This window comes from Camponotus floridanus, unplaced genomic scaffold (genome assembly GCF_003227725.1).
Source record: "Camponotus floridanus strain SB8 unplaced genomic scaffold, Cflo_v7.5 scaffold27, whole genome shotgun sequence".
Lineage (NCBI taxonomy): Eukaryota > Metazoa > Arthropoda > Insecta > Hymenoptera > Formicidae > Camponotus > Camponotus floridanus.
Window position 1 is genome coordinate 503,047 of NW_020229403.1, and position 25,351 is coordinate 528,397.

General features: G+C 35.2%; 1 protein-coding gene across 2 annotated transcripts; it reads left to right on the top strand.

Annotated features, from left to right (window-relative positions):
- The first annotated feature begins 439 nt into the window (after positions 1–439).
- Positions 440–25,351, top strand: LOC105248274 (bicaudal D-related protein homolog). 2 transcript variants are annotated; one of them, XM_025409518.1, is made up of 7 exons: positions 440–853; positions 2,495–3,248; positions 4,283–4,803; positions 21,782–22,114; positions 22,854–23,023; positions 23,415–23,733; positions 23,827–25,351. In XM_025409518.1, the coding sequence occupies exons 3-7, from the start codon at positions 4,561–4,563 to the stop codon at positions 24,445–24,447; spliced, it is 1,686 nt and encodes a 561-aa protein (XP_025265303.1). In that variant the 5' UTR covers positions 440–853; positions 2,495–3,248; positions 4,283–4,560; the 3' UTR covers positions 24,448–25,351. The 2 variants fall into 2 exon arrangements, with proteins under 2 accessions (XP_025265303.1, XP_011251269.1); XM_011252967.3 differs by lacking the exon at positions 440–853 and adding an exon at positions 1,540–1,670.

A 25,351-nucleotide genomic window follows, 5' to 3' on the forward strand; every position in this document is an offset into this window, starting at 1 on the left:
CTAATTCGCGCGTATCGATCGCTGAGGTAAACAGCCGCATAATGCGTTCCATTTCAAGGGAAAATAAAATCAGAGCACAATAAGATTACGTCTAGACATATATTTATCAGACATTACATAAAAATGAGAAATTCGCAAAATGATTGCATCATTCTAGATCTTAAATTATCCAGGATTTTCTCTTCTTTTCTAATCATTCTTCAAACATAGCGTTCTCCAGATATTTTCAAGAGATAAATAATGAAAAATAATAAATTGACGCATCAATCATTGATTCGTAGATCCACTTCTCTCGTCGTTTGAGAGTCTCACAAACAATATATACTGGGTTCGTTAAGTGAGATCCGTGAATATTCGGTGGGATCCAGTCAGGTGGTGGTTCGACCAGGTGGATCAAGTAGTGGGGGCACATGCTCGAGGATGCAGACGGGGGAGACGTTAGTTCACCTCCGGAGGGGAAGGTCGCCGGGTCGATCGGTTCTGCCCGCCGCGCGGGTAACGAACGCGCGGAACCTCTCAGGTTTCGACTATCGTTAGTCGCGCAGTGTCTTTCGTACGTAACTCCATTATTTGCATCGTAGGTTCGTCGCGCAAAATTCCATCGATAGAATCGCTCGCATTTCGTCACTCGGAGTTCAACAGCGATTTTGATGGTCACTCGGACACGCTTCGATCGATATTAAAACGGTAGTCGCAAAGAGTATGCGATATGAATAATCGGTATCGCGATTGTGATAAAATTGGAGTAATATCGTGAAAATCATGGTTTAATGGAGTTTTCGTTAAATTAGAATTACGGTAAAGAACGAGTTACGGATCAACTGGAAAGCAGAGTTAAATAATATCTAGTCTTGTAAGAATAGCAATTACTTCTTGACGTCTAGAAGCGTGTACTTAATTTTTAATGCTACCCAACTCTATTAGATTTGCCATTCGTAGCCTCTACTTAATACGACAAAAAATTTAATTCCAGAATTTAATTTTATTCCACTGAAGAAATACAAAATGTGATGTTGTTAATGCAAATTTATTCGTTTACGCGAATCAACACAAAGAGCCGAACGAGCGAACGAGCGGGCGGGTGCGTCGAGCCGAACGAATTACTTTCAACGGCAATCTGGTGGGAGAAGTCGCGCTGGTCGTTCTCGTGGAGAGCACACGCTGTACGATTCCGTAATATTTATTTTCCACTCACGGCTAGTGACTCACTACCTGGCCGACTGCGCCACGGCGAGCAGGTAGACTCGCGCGAGTTTGTGTGCGAGATCCGCGTAATTGTAGCCTCTCTCATCGCCGCGACCGTAAGTGCCGCGTGTGTTTTAATCAGTTTTAATCAGACGTGTGCGTATCATTAATAATGTTTATTTTTTTAGTTTTCACGAAGAAAGAATAACAAATATTTATAACATCATATTAATCAGGATTATATAAATTGCATATTGTAAGATATTACTAAAGTTAGGAAGAATCAGAAAAATGTATTAAAGTATCAAAAATTTATCGAATCATTTTTTTTACAATTAACAAGTTTAATAGACTAGAGTCATTATATTCAGAAAATTCCTTCAATTTTTAATTGAAAAATTTGTAGTAAAAAAAATGTAGTAGATGATATAATAAGAAGCTGAAGGATGATCACGACGTGACGTCAAACAGGGAACGTGCTCACGGTTTGTTATCCCAATCGTCGATCGACTTAACGTGGTATTGATGCGGGCTCTAATCAGTCTAGGATTCATCCCCTTTATTGGATTTATTCGTGGCGGCGAAGATTGAAGGCCCGTAGCAAGAAAGAGAGAGAGCCGACGTCAGAATCGATAAGCGTAAATTGTCGCACGTGCTCGTCCGTGACCATTGGAAGCACTTTGTTGCTATTCAAGGATAATACGACGTAATTGTTTCGCGGATTGCTATCGTATATAGAAGGCATATACGTACGCGGCAAAATCCCATGCAAATTGGTTTGCGCAAGTCGATTTTTAGGTGGCCCATGTGTGTCAACGAAATCTATCGCGAGTGATTAAAGCTATTTACATTCGCTTGGCTTGACTCGATTTTAATATATTTCTTTTCTTTCGCCAGTTAAAACTCGTAATGAGGCCTAGAATCGAGTAGGTTTCGCGTACCTTATGGTGAAACTTGTCCTGAAACAGAAACTTGGATACACTTGAATACGCTGCAAAATTGAGGCTTAACGTTAATAAACGCTATTATATGTATATACTTTGTTTTCATGTAAAAGACGATTTCTCTAAAATGTTAGTAAAATGAACGCCAATCTTTTGTTGATGATTCATTAATCGTATAAATAAAACAAAAATAACACGTTACATCATATGTTTAACGAGTTATTCGTAGAAGTATAGGAGTGCCTCCTTTGTAATATTAATATTCGGAATATAATGCCATAGTCGGTAGTCGATAACGCGTCGAAATAATTTATATGAACGATGACGACAACGATAAGAAATGAATTTTCTAATTTTTCTTGCAGAAGCGGATAATAAATGAGATGCGTAAGAAAATCTTCAACTTGATTTCAATAGAGAAGATTCCTAAAAATAATTAATAAAATTATTACTTTGAAATGGACAATGCAGTGTCTAAAAACCATCTTCTTCACTATCCTGCTATGATGAAGTTAAACTGAACGGACTTCATATGGATAAGTGAAGGACCTTATAGCGTTTTAAGCGACGCTCAAGAATCATTGGTTTTCACGTTTCGGATCACAGGCGGGATTAAACCCACGTGAATTCCCACCCGGATGTTTGGGACAAATAGGTGAACGAAGTGTTATTGTGTCGCAATTCGTCAGACTTTCCATCCTGGTGACCTTGTTCCAAGTAACGGGGAACAATTTGTGAATTTATAAATTGCGCATCCGTAATAACAGTCCCTTCGTTCAACTGGAAATATGTAACAGTGAATTACAGTGTGCGAAGTGTGAGAAGCGCCGAAGAAGTGACAACCGACCGATCGATAACGCGCTAAGACTTCCGCGATCGATATTTTCAAAGTGCAACGGTGCGTTACACTCGCGAAGTCGTTGTTATCTGCCTCGATAACGGTAATAATGTCGCCTAGAGTGATGGAGCAATTGATCTCTTTACATCTGTACGATTACGAATGCATTGAGTTCAATGTCAAAGTGGCCGATCGCTTCCGGTAGCGATCGAGCGCGAAGAAATGCGACATTTGGAGAAAAAATTCAACAAAAAAATCGCCAACGATCTATTGTGATTCATGTAAGTTTAAAGATGAATAATTTATGCGTTATTTATGCGTCTCTTCGATTGCGTGCTTCATGCAGTTGTAAGACTTCAGCGGCTCGGCGGCTTTTAGTTATCGCATGCGGTCCAGACAGATTGTAAAAATGTCTTTTCAAATGTCAGTAGTTTTCACAGTCTTCTTCAATAATGGAAAGGACCCTATAAAAAAAAGAAATACTGATAAATACATCTAATACTTATTTTTTTATTATTGATATATATATATTTTGTTATATTTTTGTTAAAAAAATTAAAATATATAGAAGAGTTCTTTTTATTGATAGATATTTCATAACTAAAAAATATTGAATACATTCCATTGATAAACAGAAATTTAATTAAAAAAATATTTTAAATTTAAAATATTTTAATAAATTTAGAAAATATAAATTGCACATAGACTTACCACATAAATATTCTTTTTATTTCTTATCACATAAATTTCTTTATATTTCTCTTATATTTCTTAAAAATATATAATATTGAAAATTTTTGAAAAGATTATTTTATAATAAAAACTAACAAAAAATTAAATACAGTATTGATTGAATATGATTCATTCTAAAACATTAAAATGCATTCTTTCACTTGATATATGATTAATCCTGTAGATAGAAAATACTTAGGAGCACATAAATAAGAGATATAGATAAGATAATATTTATTTATGATTGCATAACATATTTTTACAATGCTTTATAAACTTTAATAAATTGTATTTAATCGTAACGCACGAAGATATTTTATTGTTTTACGTATGGCAAGCGTGACAAATATATGTATTTCATTTCTATGTTTTCTCTTATCATTCAGGTGATAATCTGCCAATATACGTGCTTGGCAGAAATTGTTTTCTCGCCTTACTATCAATATCCAATGTAAACGTTTTCTAAAACTTTCTTGAGTTTTTGAAATTTTATTCGTCAAATGTTCCAAAGTGTCATATCTGGACGTTACCTTTTCAGTGTTTCATGCGTCGAGAATGAAAATCCGAATTTAATTGATTTCAGTTAATCAATGGCGCGCGATAGCTCGGCCCACACACGACTGCCCACGCACAATCGTTCGATGTTCACGAGAAAGAATCGATTGTGACGACATCACTGGCGTTATCTCCGTGCATTAAATCCATATCAAATGCGTCTGACGTGTGCCAGAGTATTCGTCTGAGTGTTTTTCGCGTGCGCGTCTATGATATATCGATCGAGATATGCAAATTTGATCCGCGAAACGGGGCAGAAGTGACGTTTGTCGTGTTGTGCCGCGAGTGGAACGCCAATAATTCGCGATGCTGCCGAAGAAGGATAGTCAGACAGAGTCATACGTTCTGGAAGACATGATATCAGATCTTCAGGCAAGGAGGCATTCGCTGGACCACGAGGACGTTGTGCAGGATCCCAGCGAATTGCTCAAGCAACGCGAGAGAGACCTCGTTTTGGCTGCTGAACTCGGCAAAGCTTTGCTTGAAAGGAATCAGGAGCTAACGAAGCAGGCCGAGGCTTTAGCTGAGGAATATTCCACAAAATTAGAAGTGAGTGTATTGTTTAAACATGTTTCCTTTGTACGAATATTCTTATGTAATTTAGTTCAGGAAAAAAAATATAATTTAGAACTGAATATAAGGAATAGAATATTTTCGTTCTTTTATTTTTGTCTTTTATCTTCGTCTTTTGTCGAATATAATAAATAATAAAAAAATCAAAGTATTGATCATATTGATAATATTGAAATAAAATCACTTATAAGTATTTAAAATTACAAGATCTAAAAATAGAAGGAAAGGAAAATTAATGAAAATAGTTTAACATTTTCACTTAAGTAATGAAATATATAAATATATGGGTAATTAATCATGTGTAATAATAATTACAAGATAAATAACGCTTATGTAATATTTTGCTCATTTATGTAAGTAGATAAAAAATAATTAACACAGCCTCTTTCTCTCTCTCTCTTTCTCTCTCTCTCTCTCTATATCGATTTTAACAAGGTGAATTTTACTTTCTTCGTTTGCAATATATTTGATATCATCTTTTCTAGAAGAGAATATGGAAAATAATTTTTAATGAGAAACATATATGATAGAAAATCATTTTTAATGAGAAACATATCCGATAGAAAATAATTTTTAATGAGAAACATATATGATAGAAAATAATTTTTAATGAGAAACATATATGATAGAAAATAATTTTTAATGAGAAACATATATAGTCGCGCGTCTGCTTTCATATATACATAATGCAATCCATATGTTGTGCACAGTTGCATTATGTACGTATGCGCTGTAGCTACGCGTTGCAACCGGTGCTCCACTTTCGCAAGCGTTTGTCTTCTCTTCGATTTTATATCTTATATTTCATTGTTACCTGTTTTATTACAAACTGAATGAAGGTAAAATGACTCACTCGCCATATAAACGAGAATCTATTTATCTTGATTAAGATAAATTAAAAACGTTGCGGGCTGTTTTTCAATAATTGCACTTGTTACTGCAACGCGTTTTATCTGATTGATAAAATGGATAGTTGTATAAAAGACATTGTATATAATTTTTCTAAAATATCTCTATTTATTTAAGGCAAAGATATCTTTGCTATCCCTGTGTATTCTTACGCACAATACGAAACTAAATGCATCGCCAGTCGGTCGCATTGCAAGTGTCGACCATATCATTCAGTGTGTCATTGATCGCAATGACACGCCAATTGTACTATCGTAAAATTTCGTATTATCAAGTAACGATAGAAAATGTTGAAGTAGATGCAGATAGCAAACATCTAAATAAAAATTGTTGATGTTTTTGTCTTTAACGTTAGTTGAAAATAAAAAAGCCTTACGGTGAATAATCGCAAGACGAGAGACATTCTAACGCCAACCGGCCGGAAATTTTCACCTTCGTGTCTAACGGACACAGTCGCTTTCCAACATTACGCTGTTCGTTCCACGGAAAATTTGCTGCCAAGCGATATATACGAGCATGCATTGATTACGTAACTCGATAACGCGGAACTCGAAAATCCACTTCCACATTTGTCGTTCGAGGAACAGGAGATAGACTCAATTACAGACTCAATAAAACCTGCAATAAGTAATTTTTCAGAAGTTAGTATAATAGCTCTAATAAAATCGCGGAAGGAAATAGTCCTTTATTTTATATATATAAAAAAAACCAATTTTTTAAAAATACGAGCTGATTTCTCTCTTGTATCTTCTGATCTCTCTCTCTTTCTCTCTAAGTCTAAGTTTCAAATTAATTACGCAACAGCTGTTTAGAATATTTTCACCAAACAGTCATACTGTAATATACTTTTTCTATTTTCTTCGTGTTGTGTCAGTCATCGCTAGAGTAAACTGAATTTCTCTCGTCTTATAATTTTATTCTACACTTCTCTTTAATTATGCCAAACATTTCCTTTTTCTCTTTATGCCCTTTCGAGAGACACTGCGGTATTCGTGAGCTGTCCTGAAGCGAGACGGTTACTTGCATCCGCCTCTAACATCAGACTGCTTATTTACCATACCAAGTATTGGTATTGTGTATTGTGCGTGTGTTTTCTCGAAGAGGCAATTTTCTCCTCTGCAAGAAGAGAAAAAAAAAAAAGGAAAAATAACGAAAGTCATCAGTAGAAAAGTACATGCTTCTTCGCAAATGTTGCAGAGATCAATGCGCGCTTTAAAATTCAAATGCGCTTTTATTTTTTATCTTCACGCCGCTAAAGCGCGATCGAAATTGTAATTCGTAGACACAGTTCAACTTGCTCGTCAGACAAGCACCATAAATTACTCGATTGTTTTCGACGAGCGAGAATACGCGATGTGCTCTGCTGAATTCTTCAGAGTCTGGAACAAGAAATTTCAAATCTATGTATTTATTTCTCTATCGTTCTGCTATTTTTCTTTTTTCATTAACATACTTTTCTCGTAAATTTTGTCGGTGTTAGCATTAATGTTGCAGCAATTTTGTTTGTAACTATTAACATTGTTTAATTGAGCTCTCTCTTTTTTATATTCGTATTCTCTCAAAGACGTAACGAAATTAATGCCAGCGTTATTTATAATTCAAATCATTGGCGTAATTGAGTTTTAAAATAATAATAACTTTTACGAGCTTCGAATTTCGTACATGGACAACACGATTCCTACCAGGGCGACCACGGAAAGCCACGAAAGCGTGGAAACAAGCCACTTAGGCAACAACCAACGGTCTCAGAGACAATACCCGGCACTACGCTCTGCCTGCGTCTGTCTACCCACGTTCCCCTATCTTTCCGCGTTCTGCGTGTCGTTTTAATTTTGATCTCTGTATAAAAGGCCTATGCCTATGTCCTTTAAATGGGATCTGAACGGTAACCCGTTATACGCACGGCAAGTGCAAAAAATGTAAAAGAGTAGAAAGAAGACGGAAAGAAGACGTAAATCACAACATTTCATTGTATTAAAGTTGAATATGAAAATAAAAAGCACAAAAATAATATATTAATATTTGATAATACATTAGTAAAATAATTAATGTATTGATATTGATATATATACGAAAAGTACGAAGAAACAAACTTATTAATATTATTAATATTAATAATAATATATTAATAATATTATTAATATTAATTAATAAATTAATAACAATGAAAATATAAGATTAATATGCAATGTAACTTTCAAGAAGGGGAAAGAGAATAGGTCGGCTTACAACTATCTCCACAATGCAGTTTTGTGCATTCAAGAAGAGCAACTTTCTTTCAAATGACAGCACGTGTGACTCCCATTTTACTTCCGGATATAATTATTTTTTCCTACAGACAAGTCTTTCCAAACATTCGCATAATACATAAGCGTATAAAACAGAGAAATCCTAGAAAACGTTATCACTTTTCATCTTTCGAATCTCTAACATTACTATTTAGATGCTTATCTCGTTAGTGCACTAAATTCGCGTTTCTTACCGATTATCGCGAATATTATATTAGAATAGTAATTTTTCTCGTGACAATATTTTTTTCTTTCTTTTTTTCTAGCAACACAAATGTTTAAATGCCATTCAATAACGATGAGTAATGCCTAATTGCGTCATCACGTAAATTTATTATGCATACGCACCTGTCTAACGTCACGTTGTTATCTATAAACGTCTGCATGTACTAGTATGTTTACACACGTCGGGATCACCGTTTGCTAAATGCGCGCGTGCTCGCGTTGCATGCGTAAAATATTAAGCGTGAAGGCGATAGTACGTTCCAGACCGAGGCGGGACTGTTTGAGGTTTCCGGTTTTGTCTTTAATTAAAGAGCTCGCTACGCTCGCATATGGGATAATCGCGATCCCTTATACAATCGGATCGAACGAAAGCGTCGCGAATAGTCAACGAACGTTTCCTCAACTGTCGGATTCTTAGTCATCCTGGTTCGTCACTCGTTATCAGCTATGTCGAACGGTAAATCACGAACGCGTATAATTAATGTGTTCCTTGCGGAATAACTTCAAACGTCAGTAGCGCGCGAATTTTCTTCCTGTAATTATTAACAAACACAGGTTGTTCCAGATTTTTAATATGATCTCATCTTTATTTTAAATATGCAGTTGACTTAATTAGTGTACTTTAATAAGTTGTGACACATTAGGAGTTTTATCAGCTCTGATTATTATTAATCAATTATATTCATTAAATAAAAATTTAGTAATTAATTGTGAGCGAAAATCATTAATTTCGTTTGAAATCGTACTCATTCCAATGATAATTTTGAGAGTCGCCTATTATGCCGCCTATTATGCCGCTTTCCGATTTATTAATTTATGATCGCGTTAATTAATATTGCTGGCAGCTTGTGGATCGTTTGCGGTCATCATTTATCGTCGAGAAAATCTCCGAGAGACTCCCCTGGATCAGTAATTGTAAAACGGACAAAAATGCGCACTTTCGTCAAAGTTCCACTTTCATTCCGATGCTTTTGCGCGAGACAAGGAGAAATGGGTCGCGATCGCGAATCGTAACAAAACCGAGCCGAGCCGCTAAATAATGCTCGCCGTTGTATAATTGGCCGTCTGAAAGCGGACTGTTCGGTTTAACACAGAGCTCTCGGTAACGATCCGTGCCGATCGATAAAAAGCGGGTTTTACATACGACTATGCAGCACGCAGAGGATGCGCTTCTTCACCGAGAAAGCCGAGATTCCACGCTTTGCACCTTTGCATCATCGACCTGGGAATTTCTCGTTTCGCGATAAAAATTGAGATCACCCATTAACCTCGAGATGCTCGTTCGTGTGCTAATTAAGCGTGGGATGCGCGGAACTGTCACGGCCGATATAGGTGTATCGCGTATTGCATGTGTAAAAAAGCCAAGATTATAATATTTATCGTAATACACTTTCTTTGCCTCAAATATTTCTTAAATTTTTATTTTTTAGATTAAAAGACTATGATATGGGAAACATATTTTTTAATTAATCGAAAAAATATGTTTTCCATATCATAGTCTCTTAATCTTCTTTTTACTTTCGAGACTCGTACAGCAATAAACCATAATGTACAGCGTTTCGTTTTTATATAATTTTGAGTTATAATAATATATGACGAAAATAAAGCAAAATAAAATAATTAAAAGAAATCTAATATGGAGGAGATAATTCTCTGTCTGTAATTTGTTGCTCTCAATGGACGGTGGCAGAATTTGTTATGCAACGAAAGAGCGTACAATGGTTCCGGCCAATGCTTTCAACGTAGAGAGAAACAGAATGTGATGTAAACGAAGTCACGTTCAGCCCGTTCTAGTCATATTCGCGACCTGGAGTTTTCTCAAGTATGCTATAATAAGTTAAATGTCAGAGCGAGGAAAAGCGCTCGTGAAGATCACGATTAGACGATTATGGGTCTTACCTTTCTTTTGAAACATTTAACGTAGCGAGGAAGAAGTATAACTTTCCTTTATGACTTTTTCTTCCCCAGGAAAAGTCGCCTTTTTTTATAATTCACGCTTATACACACACACACACACACACACACATGAGCAGATTGATATTCTCGAGTTGTTATCCAGGTGCAAGCATTTCCGTTGAAGCCTTTCATGCTTCGCACGAGTGCTTACGAAAAGGAAATCTATTCGGTCACGAAGTTCGAAGATTTCTCTTTATATCAGGAAATGATATCCTTCTCTTTCTCTTTGTTTCTTTTTTTGCAACGCACGAGAATCAAACACAATGATAGTAATAATGTACCATGATTTCAAACGTATCAATGTTTCCCTAATTTGATTGTTCTATTATTCAAATTATTTTTTTAATTTGATTGTATTATTCAAGGATTCAAACTGAAATAGAATTAATTAATTTTGTTTCTTCGATAGTGTTATACAATTATAAAAAAAATTTGAAGCAGGCAGGGAATGAAACGTTATTATAATTTTATTTAAAATGTGTACTAAAAAATATTTTCAAAATAAAATAATCTGAATTTTATAAAATATATTTTTCTTTGAGATTGAATCAAAATTATAGAAGTGACTTTAGTTTAAAATCTTGATATTATTCTTCATTGAGAGACTTGAGAGAATTTTATAAGGTACATATTTTACCTTTGCTTTTTTCTTCGAATCACTGTTATCCAAATTTCATTCATTTTATTCGCGAAGCACCCTGACCCAGTTCAATTTTCTTGAGACCGAGTTCCAGGCCGTGACGCAAACATTGCGATTCGTATCGCTACGCAATAATAGTCCGCAACCACGCAGGGCTAATTGCAGAAGCGAACAAGAAGAGGTCGACGCGTCGGAAGACAAGCGGGATCGGCACGAAACGGGCCGGAAGACCTCGAAAAAAGTAGACCGTTAGCGGTCGGAACCCTCAGGGGGAACGTTCTACCCTCTTTGTTTTCCCCCGCACTTTCGCGACTGCACAATAGTCGCGATGCGTTCACAAAGTCGCCAGTTGCGTTACGATTGTTTCGTATGACGAGACCGCCTTTTCCACATTATTCGTGAAGACACAATAGAGAAAATTTATTATACTTGTCTTACTTTTCTTTCTTTTTCTAAAGTAGGTTTAGAAAGGCGGAATAAATTGCGTCGCTTGTAACATTAATATTAAAAAAAAATGATCAACCGGAAAAGAGATTTCGTTTCTCGTTTATGCAATTTAAAAATCATTTTTCGTTTTCAATTCAATAAATATTTTGGTAAAATTGAAAAGAAAAATAATATTGGAAAAATCAAATTCGCGATCAAAATTAAATTGTCAATTTATTACACGTTTAGAAATTAATGTAAAATTTTTAAAGGAACGTCAGAAGACGTTTATTAAGTTTCACCAAGTGTCGCATCTAATAGACGACGATCCGAATATATTTAAGATTTCGTGATCGTCTCTAATGACGATCTTGTGCGTTTAAACATTTTCCGGTCATTCAGTGAAAGATATTATTTTAAATGTCAGTAATCACACCGTGATTGTCACTTTGATACGTAGAAAGTTGACATCCCGAGATAGAAATCTCATTTCTCGTTTAAATGAATTGCGATAATCTACAATTTTTTGCTGTTTCTTGGATTTTAAATAAAATTTTGAATAACTATAAAAATAAAATTTAGCTTTGATTTCAACATAGTAATTATGAACTCAAGAAATAAATTTATATATAATGCAATCACTTAGTTCGTAATCAAAAGTTAACACTTGGATACCGTTAGGTGACGGATTAGAATGATTGTTTTATCCCTTCTTTTAGTCTCGTTTTTCCTCATCGATGCAAAACACCGTAACGCTATAAATACCGTTAAGTGCGATTCGAATTGGAGCAATCATTTAGTTATCATTTTCATATATTGATATGAGACACGAGTTATCATTTTCTTATATTGATATGAGACAAGATAAGCATAGAATGTTGCACTAGATCAAAATATGGGTGAAAATCGGAATCACGTAATGATAAATCTCAACTGCAGTTTATCATAGCAAGAAATAGAGAGAAAAAGAGAGAGAGCAAAGAGAAGCCAATTAGAGATCCGTGGCCGTTTTAGTCGGAAACGTGCGAATGATCTTCTCATTGTTCTCGTGAATCTAATTACATCTCGCACATCGTGTGATACTGTATGCGGAATCGCGACGTGTCTCCGCTGGAGTAACGGAATTCCTGCATACACGTGCTCCCACAATAGCTATTTATACCAGGTGTCTCACCGTCATGTTTCAATTATGGATATCCATAGGAAAACCATTGAGAAATGTAGCAGTTTTTTAATGACGAAACATGACTACAAAGTTACTCAATACTGAATATATTAAAGAGAAGCAGGACGAGAAAGAAAAAGAGAGTTTTATATCTTTTATAAATATTATATCTGCTCTGTAAACAAAACAGAGAAAGAGTGCGTATGTGTATTTAATATGATTCTATAATTATTTAGCATGATTCTATAATTATTTTAATTTATAGTTTATTATAAAAATATATTATTTTAATTCATAGTTATATAATATTTTATAATATTTTAATAGTTATATAATATTTTAATTCATAGTTTATTATAAAAATAAATGAAGATAAGAAAAGATATATCATTTAGCATAAGCTAAATTATAGTACGCAACACGATTGAAAGATTATATTTATTATTGATAAAAAAATATCTTTTTTTTAAAAATAGCATAATTTTGGTTTGTATGCCACCGAATATTGCATTACGCTTTGATATACGATCTCGCATATTTTTCGTTCTCAGTGCAACGGCTTATCGCATAAAATAGCGACAATATATTTTTGCCCGCGTAGAGAACAGTGTAACGGGGGAAACCGGGGCATTTTTTTTCTTACGTTTTTCATATTTACATGGCTCGACCGGCCTGATTCTTCTGTAGTTTTTTATTTTTAAATAATTATTCGCGTATAGACGCAATAAGAACTTGCGCGCACGGAAAATAAGTCGCGCGAGAAAAATGCACGCACTATTCACTAATTATACATCGAGTATATCGTCCGTAATATCCTATTATTGCGTTTGAATATACACACTTCGTTAACATAGATCGTAGTTTGATAAACTCCGACAGAGGATCCAGTTCCTCGTTTTCATTTGCGACATCGAGAAACGAGAGCGTTACGGCAATCAAAATATATCGAGTGTCGTGTCATGTCTTCCTTGAGATGATATTCGATATCAACGTCAAGTATTAGTCGATAGATGCAAATTAAAAATCTCATAAAATAAAATATTGTAGAATTTTAATCTCATAAAATAAAATATTGTAGAATTTTATAGCTACCATTGCACTCGATTGTCAATCTCGAACACGATAATTAACCCATTTATTTAAACTAGAATGTGTTCTCGATCAGGAATTTCATATTTTATTGCTACTTCGAAATTGTCATCTGTTCTACTGTCCAATTTTTTATGAGATCATCGAAATAACAGGAATACTCCGAAAAAGTTTGTTTGCTCCGGAAATGCTCTGTAATTTTCAGTACAATAATATTGCTTCCTTTCTTTCCAAAAAGAAAAATTCCTTTTTTTCACTCAATATATTTGAATTATTTTATTCGATACCAAATCTCATTTTCACATTTGAATTTTTATTTATTGTCTTTGCAATATTTAAAAATCTCTTGAACATATGCGACGTGTATCGACTCGATAAGATAAAGTTTATCATTAAGCATACAAAGTTCTTGACGGTTCGCAAAAAGAACGGTGCAACCTTGAAAGTCTTACGAAAGTGCAAACGATATGAATTATATTAATCAACACGGTGATTTAATTATCGATGTGTCACGCGTGTTTTGTAAACTTCTAATAAATGATCATTTACTGTTGTTTACCGTTGTATGAAGAATAACACTTCAATATACAATACCTTAATTAAATAATTAAGTTAAATAATAGTGTATATTTTCGGTTTGCGTAACTTATTTAATCATAATATCTCTTTCATTGGCTATTTAATAATGATCTGTCACATTTTTTTTCATATAATTATTAGGGTATATAATTTACGCATAGTTGCGTAGTAATATCTTAATTGCTTTGATGAGCTATGTTAACTCGTGTAACTCGTATGACCTGTCAGAATTATTTATTGTATCAATCTTAATTGGCTATGTTAGTTTTTAATATATTCTACAATTCTTTTTATGATGAGACAAACGGTAAAAATTTATATAACGGAGTTAGTAGCTTTTTTATCTTAATTCATTTTTAATTTAACATATGACTCAAGAAATATTCCTTATAACATTCATTATAATAATAATTAACAGTTTCTAAATTAATTATATGTACTTATTCTGAGATAACATTGATTTTATATTATAATCGAAGTAAGGATATTTATAAGGAACGGTAAATCATGCAAGCTTTACACAGTCGATTAATATTAACTGTATTCTCCTTTTTCAGCTAGACCACAGTTACACTACTTACACAATGATCTAGAATAAACGGAGAATTATTAAATGAAATTTGTTATTATTATTATTAAATGAAATTGGATCTTCAGCCCAAACATTTATAATAAATATACATATCGCCGATTATAAAATTGTCGAATCGCGAGAATAATTGCCATTACGTATTGCTTACTACGTATTGCTACTTCTTTTTCTTTTAACATAGCTCGTTAAGATGTTTCAACATTATCTGACATTCGTAACTATCGTAATTATCGCGTTTCATCAAATTGCGCCTTAATTACATACCGTGCATACGAGTTGCGACCACGATTGCGACTCACCTTGCATTTCACCAGCTGGTTATTGCGACTCGCTTTTTAACTTCCTCAACCGAATAGGGCGTACCTTCATTATTAACGACAATGGTAACAACCGCTACGTAATTTTCGCCACTAGTAAAATTGCACAGCGAGTTCAGAATGGAATTTATTACGGTTCGATAAACATTAAATAAATGTGACGTAAATGTTTCTGATCCAATTACTTTTAGCCAAACGTATTACGCATTATCTTTATATTTATACAAATTAATCTATATGGTTTTTTTTCTTATATTTGTATAAATTAATCTGTCTATTTAATCTTGCAAAATGCTATAAAAATTAATGTGTAATAATATTATTTTGAAAAGATATTTCGGCACACATAATGTGTACTTTTTATTTTTTAAGAAAAACGATATGTTATCTAATATCTTATAATTATCTAGAAAATAATTCCTAATTAAAAGATCTAAAAGCAGTAGAGATAAGATAATAACAGATATATAACAGATTATATAACAGATAAAATGTCTGTATGACTGAAATTAAATTATGCGTTAGATTTTGACAATAATATAAAAGGAATATCGAAGCTTTTAAGATTACATAAACATTTTAAAGTATCATTAACAAAAAATTAATTTAGAAAATTAATTTGTCGTTTAGTAAAAAATGCTGAAATCAAATTAGTTTAAATATTTAAAGTACAAACATGTACGTCAAGTACACAAACACATATTAAATGAGATTAAAAAATTTTTATAATAATATTTTTATCTTTTAAATTCACGCAAGCTAAATTACACGCACATTTTATTCCAAATGAAATAGAACACTTAATTATATTGTTAGACGCAATAATCCGAATAGATATTCTCGCGTTCGCACGTTATTCTCTCTTTCTCTCTCTCTCTTCGCCGCGATTAATTAGAGGCTCCTCTTCTTCAGGATCGAGAAGCCGTGAATAATAAATTCAAGAGCACTCCCCGTAATAATCACTTCTTTTCATGCAAAGAATCGCCGACGCCGACTTTTCTCCCACATGTGCGATAATGGGATCGATTAGCGGGACGCACCGATCCAATTAACTCGCTTCTTCGGATCGCGCTTTGTCGTGGCCGACAAACGCACCGAGTGAGAAATTACGCAACGTTTAAGTACATGCAATTGTCGTAGATTTCTTCGCTCTCGTTCGCGTATTTCGTTGTTGTTGATTGATAATCGCAATCAATTGAAAGTCTGAAAGAAATTACGGATGGAAATTAAAATTTCTAAAGTTTTAAAAAATATGATCTTGAATAAGAATTCTAAAACCAAAGTTTCAAAATTAATCATCAAGATCGAATTAAAAAGTTGAACAGCTGTGATTAATGCAAATTTTCTGCTAATTGTAAGAAGAGAATTTATATAATTATACTCTCTGACAGTTTATAGATTGCGTTTATTTGATGATGGATTACTTAAATTTTTGAAAGTCTTTTTATGACAAAAAACAACTTATTTTGTCATTTCGTTTCTACTGGTTTTTGTTAAATTTTTATTTGTTCAATCATCCGGATGGACCCGATTGCGTTACCTTACGTTCTCCGACCGGACTCGTCACAGGCCATTGCTTCGAGATTACAGATCTCCCTGCATTCGTCTACTTCGCTATCTTGTTCGATTGTGCGCGCTTGGCATTATCGTTTTCTTCGAGGGAAAGTGAACAAGACACGACGCAATAATGCTTGCTTCTGACTGGCCATAATGTCACGATGTAATAATAATTAATTCGTGATTAATCGAAGAACTTCCTTCTTCCCACGGTTTTTCGCGATGATTATCGTTTGGAATAGTGCAAAATTTTTTCGAAAAAATTTCAATTATATCTGAGAATATGCTAAGAAGAATGCTGATTATTAACAGTTTGATCTTTAACTAGGAATTGTATGTGCGCGCGAATGAAAGAGAAAGAGAAAGAGAAAGGAATATATGCGTGAATAATTGCTATTATATTTCAAGAAAAATATATGATTGGTGCATCTAGTATATTTCAAACTTTTGGTTTCATTTATATCCCGACTGACATCTGGTTTTCAAGACATACATGTATGTTTCACTTTCTTTCAAACGGGATAATGGTCTGACGGTGCAGAAAACGTATGAGGAATATCCATTGAGTCAGACATTGGTACGCATTTGTGACACGGAGATCTCACTCATCTTACCGTAATAATTTGATTAGATACGCTCCGGAGATCGGAGCGTTTTGCAATAAAAGAGAAATATCCGCTTCACCGCGATTGCAATCTTACGACAGCAAACGAAAGTGTTAGAATAGAGTTTGAAACTGTGAAATTCAACAATCAATATTTTTAATGATTTTTTCTTTGATTTTCTAATGTTTAGAGTTCCATTTTCGGCAAACACAACTTTGCGATTAAATGCAAATACAAGCGATTCGCTAACTTTTATATACGCGATTACGTCGACGGGACTTTACGATCGCGATTACATGATTACCTCTTAAATAGTGGATTTTTCATTTATAAATTACAATCCATTGTTCATAGACAAAGAAATGCGGCAAAAAATATATCTTGTATAAAAAAATCATAGAAACTTTTCAAAAATAATTTTATTTGATCAGAGAATGACCTTTTAGGGATCCTCCGTGGCAATCGGCATTGCATCCATCGAGTGAGATACCAACATCGCTCTGGAGTCGTATATCACTGTGTTAAGAAGCAGCATTAAGTGTGAGATCTGAATAGTTCAGTGGTCTAGAGCAGTTGCCCGGAAAGCGAAAGACTCGGGTTCAATTCTCGATCTAGCCATTTGCGCCTCACATATTTTTCTAGTCTGCAAATATTGTATTCTAGCAATTATTCGTTAGGCTGAAAAATGTGTCCCTTCATTAATTGTTAAAGGATTTTCTTCACGACACTGGTTCTTCACAATATTTGTGGCCGATCTACTTTTAAAGAATTCTTATGTATGGTGTACAAATAATTATTTGTACTATTTATAAAAATTTTCTCTTTACAAGTTACATGGTGCATGTCATATGAAGTCAAGGGATCCAAGAGAGCTCGGCAAATACGTTTCATAGTTTGGTTCAAATTAGCAGTTCTCTCACACATTCACTGTCGCTTATAGATAATACTGAATCTACGTAAAGTATTTTCAGCCAGACCCAAAGAGAGAAAGTTCTATAAGTTATACAAATTAAAACAATTTTTTTCCTCCGATATTCGCTCTATCCTTGAATTGGCGTGATGTTAACAAGTTTATGTATCTTGGCACTAAACTATCGATAAGTCATCCATAGTTATAAATCATCCACTGCTATTAACTCTTAAAGGCATCTTTTTCATTCATCGATACAGAATAATTTAGTATACATCTCGGACTTGACTAAATTCTGACTTGATAGAGTTTGTATAATTTTAGAAAGACTTTTTTGAAAGTTATACAAACTTTGTCCAGAGAAAGATAGGGATGTATGTGGGAGGAGGTCGGACGTATCTTTACCTATTTGATCAACGAGCGACAGAATAATAATCTCTAATTTGGAACAGTCAGATCCATTTTTACATATCTTAAATTGTGAGATTTAAAAAAAAATTTTTACACAAATATACTCAAAAATTGCACTACTAAAAATTATAGAAATTATATGCAAAAATACTCTATAAATATACATATGTGGTTATATGTAATTAGTGAAAAATTTGAATGATTAAGAAAGAAATAAATATATTATTATCATTTTAATATTATCGGAAAAAGCTGGTATCTTGATTATACTTATGCACGAAAGGCACGAAGCTTTACTGTAACAAGACCGACAAAATCGAAAACATTAATGCATTCGTGCCAGTCGCAAGTTTCACGGCTATTCTCAATGATATATGGACGATTCACGGTGACTGTTACTGAATTTTTATTTCGCGAAATGTCGTCATCTTTATCATTGACGTTGACGCTGCGTTCGATGTGTTGCAAGACTCGGACGAGCGGAGGATCGGAAATTAGACAGAAGTCGTGAGTCACGATTTTAGAAAGGATCGTCCAATAGCAACGGAATTACCGCCAGTAAAATACGCAACTGTATGCAATTATCCTCGTTCGCGTGCGGCATGCTGTATTTTGCAAATTGCAGATGCGGTCCGTCGATCGGCGTCGCGTTCAACGACGACAGTGACGGATCTGTGACTCATTTCACCGGCAATATTATTAGACAGTGTATCTCCGATAGAGAATAGTCTCACACATTAAGCTTAAGCGGACAAGGACACGGCTCGTAAGCCTGTTATTAATTTCTCTTACCTTTTATTAAAATTTATTAGGACTTTCTTGCTAATTTTGGGGCACATCGATACGCTGTTCTAAGAGATAACTGTACATGAGATAACTGTACTTAAGATAATTCTTAAATAAACCTGAAGCCTCTTCCAAAAATATTCATTTTCTGATAATCGTACCGTTGTCCAGGATTTTTCTTTGTCAAGCTTTGGAGCCTCGTTGCATAAGTCATGAGCGACAATGAAGGAAGCAACGTTCAGAGACCGTAAAAATTGTCCGTCTCGAGTCTCGAGTGTGATCCATCGCATTCGAGAGACTTCAACCTGCATGTTTTTGCACGAACACCGGTATTTCTGGCTGGCAGCGTATTTATGCTACATGGCGACGTATCGGCGCGCAACCATACCGCAACTAGAGCGATGTTGTTACTTGGAGAACGGAAGATTCATGACTCATACAGCTGAGTCGCGGGGTGCAGCTTCCTTGTGCGCGCGTTTGCGGTAGTCGCTGCCAGACCAATTAAATCTATCTGACCCAGTTGGACCCCATAATTTAATCGTGAAAGAAATATAAAATTTATTCCTGGTGTAATCTTGTTTTAAAATGAAATGCATAATGAAATGTAATAAGCTTTAATTTTTAGTATTATCAAGGAAAGAAGCCTCTTCTTTTGCTAAAAAAAACGAGACTTCTGCTTGTCAATCTTATAAAGTCCTTGTATAATCCTTGACTGTATTCTTTTCATATCGAGTGTAGATAATTGTGTGATAAAGAATAATCAAATATAGTGTGTAATTTCTAATGTAGCAAATATTGATAACTGAAAATTATGAGTCATTCGTGAATAATCATTTTATCGATAAAAGTTTTATGGCGACGAAAATTGACCGAGGACCCCCTTGTTCTATTGTCTTGAAATAATGTATCTTTTGTTCGTTGGCCTCTCGTGGACTTTAGGGATCGGTGAACTGTAGACCTGCGGGTATGTTGACGATCGGTCGATGAGTAACTATGGGAAACCAAGGCCGTGCCTTCTAGCTCGATAAACCAACGTTAAACCTCTCGACCTCTCGTATATACAAAAGCATAAAACATCTAATTTATACATATGTATATTACATCTTTTGTAACATAATGATAATGATGATGACATGACAACTGACAATAATCCGATGGCTTTTCAGCTTCGGAGTAACAAGACAATAAAACACATTTTAAAAAATCCTTCTCTTAATATATCTTATTTAGAATAAACATGATAGATTTTAGTGCTATCATTATAATTTTATAACATTATAATATTAAAATAATAGAAATATTTTTAAAAAACATCCAGTTATATGTTTTTCAAATATTAATTAAATCATGATATATTTGTAGACAAAATAATTTCTTATCATTAGATTATATTGCACCCCTCTCTTATTTATATTATTGTATACAATTATTATGGAAAACGAAAATTGGAAATTTTAATTATCATGTTATTGACAGTTTGCTAAAGTATCGTATCAAGATACTTAAAAATATTAAAAAGTGATGATGCGAAAAGACATTCATCTTGAAATATTGATAAAATCAATTAACAAGTATGTACACATATATTACGCGCGTAAAAGAAACAAGATTGCGAGAAGGTAGCTTTTAGAATCGCGACTAATCAACAAAATTGCATTACCTAATAAATGGAGTTAATTAACGTTAATGCGCCTTATTTATAATCTGCCTGCGTTTTGCGATTGTTGCGTCTTATTACTGGTAGAGTTTATTATCAAGCATCAAGTTAAGAAACTCCATGGGAACAAAGCAGCTTACGCGTGTGGCCGTTGCTTACACCGTGTGTACTCGCGACGAAACCAGTTCTCGTATCCTTTTGTTACGTACAAAAGCGTCGTGTTTGCACCTTTGTCGGCGAGAGATCTTGCCATCTTACATCCGAATGTAAAAATTTTAGTCTTCCTTAACACCTTCCTCCTCCTTTTTAGCTTTAATTCGACAATTAGAAGAAAAATGTTTAAATGTTTAAACGTTTAAATGTTCTTTTCTCCCATCTCTTGGAAAACACTCGATTTTTAAAGAAAAGAAAAGTGAGATAGTTGGTTAAGCGGTCAAATTGCTTCTAATTGTATGTTAATAAATTTGCCAGCTCCTTTCACTGGATCGTTCTCAACTGTATCTTGATTTCATATAAATATGAACAGCATGAAACGTAATTTATGTATGCTGACTCACAAGCTGATTTTTTTTTTCTGAGTTTACCGAATGACGTCTGTGCTCCGTATAAAACATTGATTTCGTGAAAGATAATCTACACGTCTTTGTGCCGTAATATTTTTTCAAATTGTTTGTGTTAAATCTTGTTTGTGTTAAAGCTTCTTTTAAAACAAAAGTCATTCACATTTTACGGTCGTTGAAATTTGCAACATTTTCGAGTGGATATTTTAAGCGAAAAAATGCTAATAAAAAAGAAAAATTAAATTCACATTTCTCTAATATTAAAATAATATTTTTACATAGAGTTTGGAACAAGAAAGGCATCTACTGCGAAGGAAACTCGAGGAAGCTAGAGATGATAGCGAAGCAAGAGCCTTGGAGCTTCAGGGCGACGTAGAAACTCTCAGGAGTCAGTTAGAGGAGCAAAATGAGAGGGCAAGGAGAGCAGAACGCGATCAAGCCACTCTTGTTGCGGAGTTGACAGCGCAAAATACAAGACTGGCCGATCAGCTGAGGGAAGCCGCCAGACAGGAAGAGCAATTGCTTACCGAGATGAAAATCCTGAGGGAAAAATGCGCTCTCAGGAGCACGACCCTGCAGGATCACGTCAGTAGCTTGGAGATTCTCAGGGACGAGGTGAATATGAATTCCTGATCTTGACCCAAACGCATAATTACGTATAATTAATCCTATTTTGCATACAAAAGGCTCGCTTTTTGCAATCATTTTTTCTCGATTCGTTAATGTTATAAGTTCCTACCTAGAATTTCCTTTTTGCCTAATCGATCCGCGAAGAGCGGAAGTTACCATTATTAATCATTATCCATCAGAAGCCGAACGCGGTTCCCAGTTAGGGCTTACTGAATAATTCACATCCTTTTTATGAAAAGGAAGTCAGTAATTGTTGCTCATGTTCGCACGTGAATTTACGCTATAATCTGTGAGAAAATGCTCGAATAAAAGTAAATGTGACCTTCGATCGATCGACTCGATTCGCCTCGCCCTCTCTTCTCACTTTACTATAGTAACCGGATATTAAGTCTCAGGAATATGTGTTTGAAGCGCATATATTTTATCTCTCTGTCCCATATAGATATATAAAAATAAAGTAATATAATTTTGAAATAAAATGCATTTCGAGTCACAAAATATATATTAATTATATATACATATATGATAAATAATATATATAAATAATATATATGATAAATTATATTTTATATTTATTATATTATGCCTCTAATATTTTTAAGCAATTCCGAGATAAAAACAATCCTAAGCTAAGGTAGAACAAAGACTCGAAAGAATAAAATTGCGTTATAAAAAATGACTATTAATATATTGCATCACACGAATCTTACTTTCGTTGTTTCAGGTACAACTGGTCTCGGCACAAAGAACCGAACTAGAAAGGCGGTCCTTGGAACTGCGAGAAGAGAGGGCTAGAGCGATCGCAGCTCTCGAGGAAGCCGAGGAGAGAGCTGCGGCCTTGGAGCGGCTCGGCCACGAGGCGGAACACCGCGCAAGAATAGCCGAGCAGGAGAGGTAAAACCCAGAATTCGCAATCTGCATGCAACTATTATGGTTCAGTTAACGCGGATAACGCGGTAACGCGGATAACGTTCGATTGAGCGTTAGATTTCGTCGATCTTCACGAGAACTCCAAAGAATGGACCACGTGACAGTCGCCTTTTAAATAGAATTTAGCGAAACATCAAGCCGTCTCGTTCGTTAGATCTATATTGATTTATGTTATACCTGATATTATTCTTTTGCTATTTTATACTGATTTGATCATACACTTGAAATATTATTAATGATCATACAATCGATAACTATTAAAATACTCGTAGAGTCTAAAGGTATTCTTCAGACAGCTTTTCGAGATTCTCTTTGTATAACATCTAATCTTATGATACATACATATTACTTTTAGAGATGAACTATCATCAGCATTAGCAGCCATCGAGGTAGAAAGAAGGGCTCGCTCTGGCTCGATACAGAAGCCACCGCGATCCCTTCAAGCAGAGATGGAATGCGAGGAGAGCAACTCGCTAGAGGAACAGGAAGATAGAAGTTTGAAGACGGAAGTGGCAAGAGCGACGAAGCGACTGAAAGAGCTATGTGCTCACTTGAGACGTGGTGAAGATGACTCGGGTTTACAGAGCGACTGCGACGAATCTATGCTGGTGATCAATCTCAACAACTCCGAATCAGAAGTGAACACCAATGAACGGGAAGCTCATCCTTCGCCGGTGAATGATTTTTCCTACATAAATATAATATTATTCTCGTATTTATTTCAACAAACATATATTTATAAAATTTGAACCATTTTCTTTTTCTAGACAAATTACCCGGGCGCGTTGCTGGAGTTGGTCGAAGAAGTTTATAATCTCGCGTTGTCGGGCAGAGGAGCACCTGGTGAACTAGGACTGGCGGTGGAGTTGCACAGGGTACGGGAGGAACTGGAGCTTTCACGAGAACAATGTAGAATACAAGAGGATGAGCTAAAGCGACGCGGTGACACGATTCTGGAACTGACGAGCAAACTGAGCGTCTGCGAGGCAGAGCTGCGCGGCGTCAAGGAAGAACGCGACCGGGCCAGGTGCGATATCGAGCACTCCGAATTGACAAAGGACGAGATCGTGGCGAAGGCTTACAAGGTGCGGGATCAGGCGGTAGCCAGGCAGAACAGGGTGGAAGTGGAACTGGCCAGAACACGAATAGATATTCTCCAGGCGGACAGCCAGCTGAAGGAGGCGATCAAGCAGAAAGTCGAACTGAGTCAGCAACTGGAACAGTGGCAAATGGATGTGCAAATGCTCCTCGACGAGCATGTGCGAAGCAAACTGACCCCGGCCTCGCAAATCGTCGCCACGAGAAATGGCGAAAATTCGGATATGTCGGCACCGGCCAGGAAGAAGAGGAGCACTGGCTCGACGAAGAAGATGTTTGGTCTGTTTTGACGAAAGTGACGTAGCGCGATGGCTTCGTTGCATTGAACTGGAGCGATCGCGACTGATGTAGACTGTACTTTTGGTTCCTGCGTAGCTATCTTATTATAGAAAAAGACATAAAATGAGAAAGATAAAAGGAGAGAGAGAAGATTGTGTGGATTCAGGTGTACTTACTCTTTTAAGGACGATTGGATGTGGACACTTGGCTCAATTAAGATGTGAAGAGGGACAATATTTCCGATCATCTTCTGCCATTCTTTTAAAATCATTCTAAATGACTTTATGCTCATGCCTCTCGCATCAAATACGTTGCGATAGACAGGTAGATATCGAATTTGGATCCATCTTAAACTGACGATATTGTAATTAGAAAGACTAAGATTAGCAGCTCTCGAATTAAATGTAACTGGATTTAGGGTAAAGGGAAAATTTTGGAATTTGCTCCGATATGAAATGTTGCAATCTGTAGATATATAACGTATGCGACAAATATTCACATTATTCACGACGAGACACTTGGGGAGTCTATTATATCGGTGCTGATGCCCGCATGTCGACACCGATTACAAAGTGGAATTTAAGTGAGGTGCATTTATCGTTGCTCGCAAGAAGAGACATAACATTCCACTTTCCCTGATCGATTTTTCAACTAGGGAAAGTCACGAATCGCGATTCTTCTCGAATAATTTTCGCGTTAAATTGTCGCGAATGAATTTTTCATCCTCGTGTCTTGAGATTAGTCGCAGTTTTTACGTATCATTTTTTATCAAGCGGCTTGATTGATGTAATTTATCAGAGACTGTTCATTTAAGTTTGTACACTATTGATACAATGTTTGCGTCTATTGATGCAAAAAGATGGCATAAAATTGCATTGTGCTACTAATAGAATCAACAAGAATAATTCTCTTCTC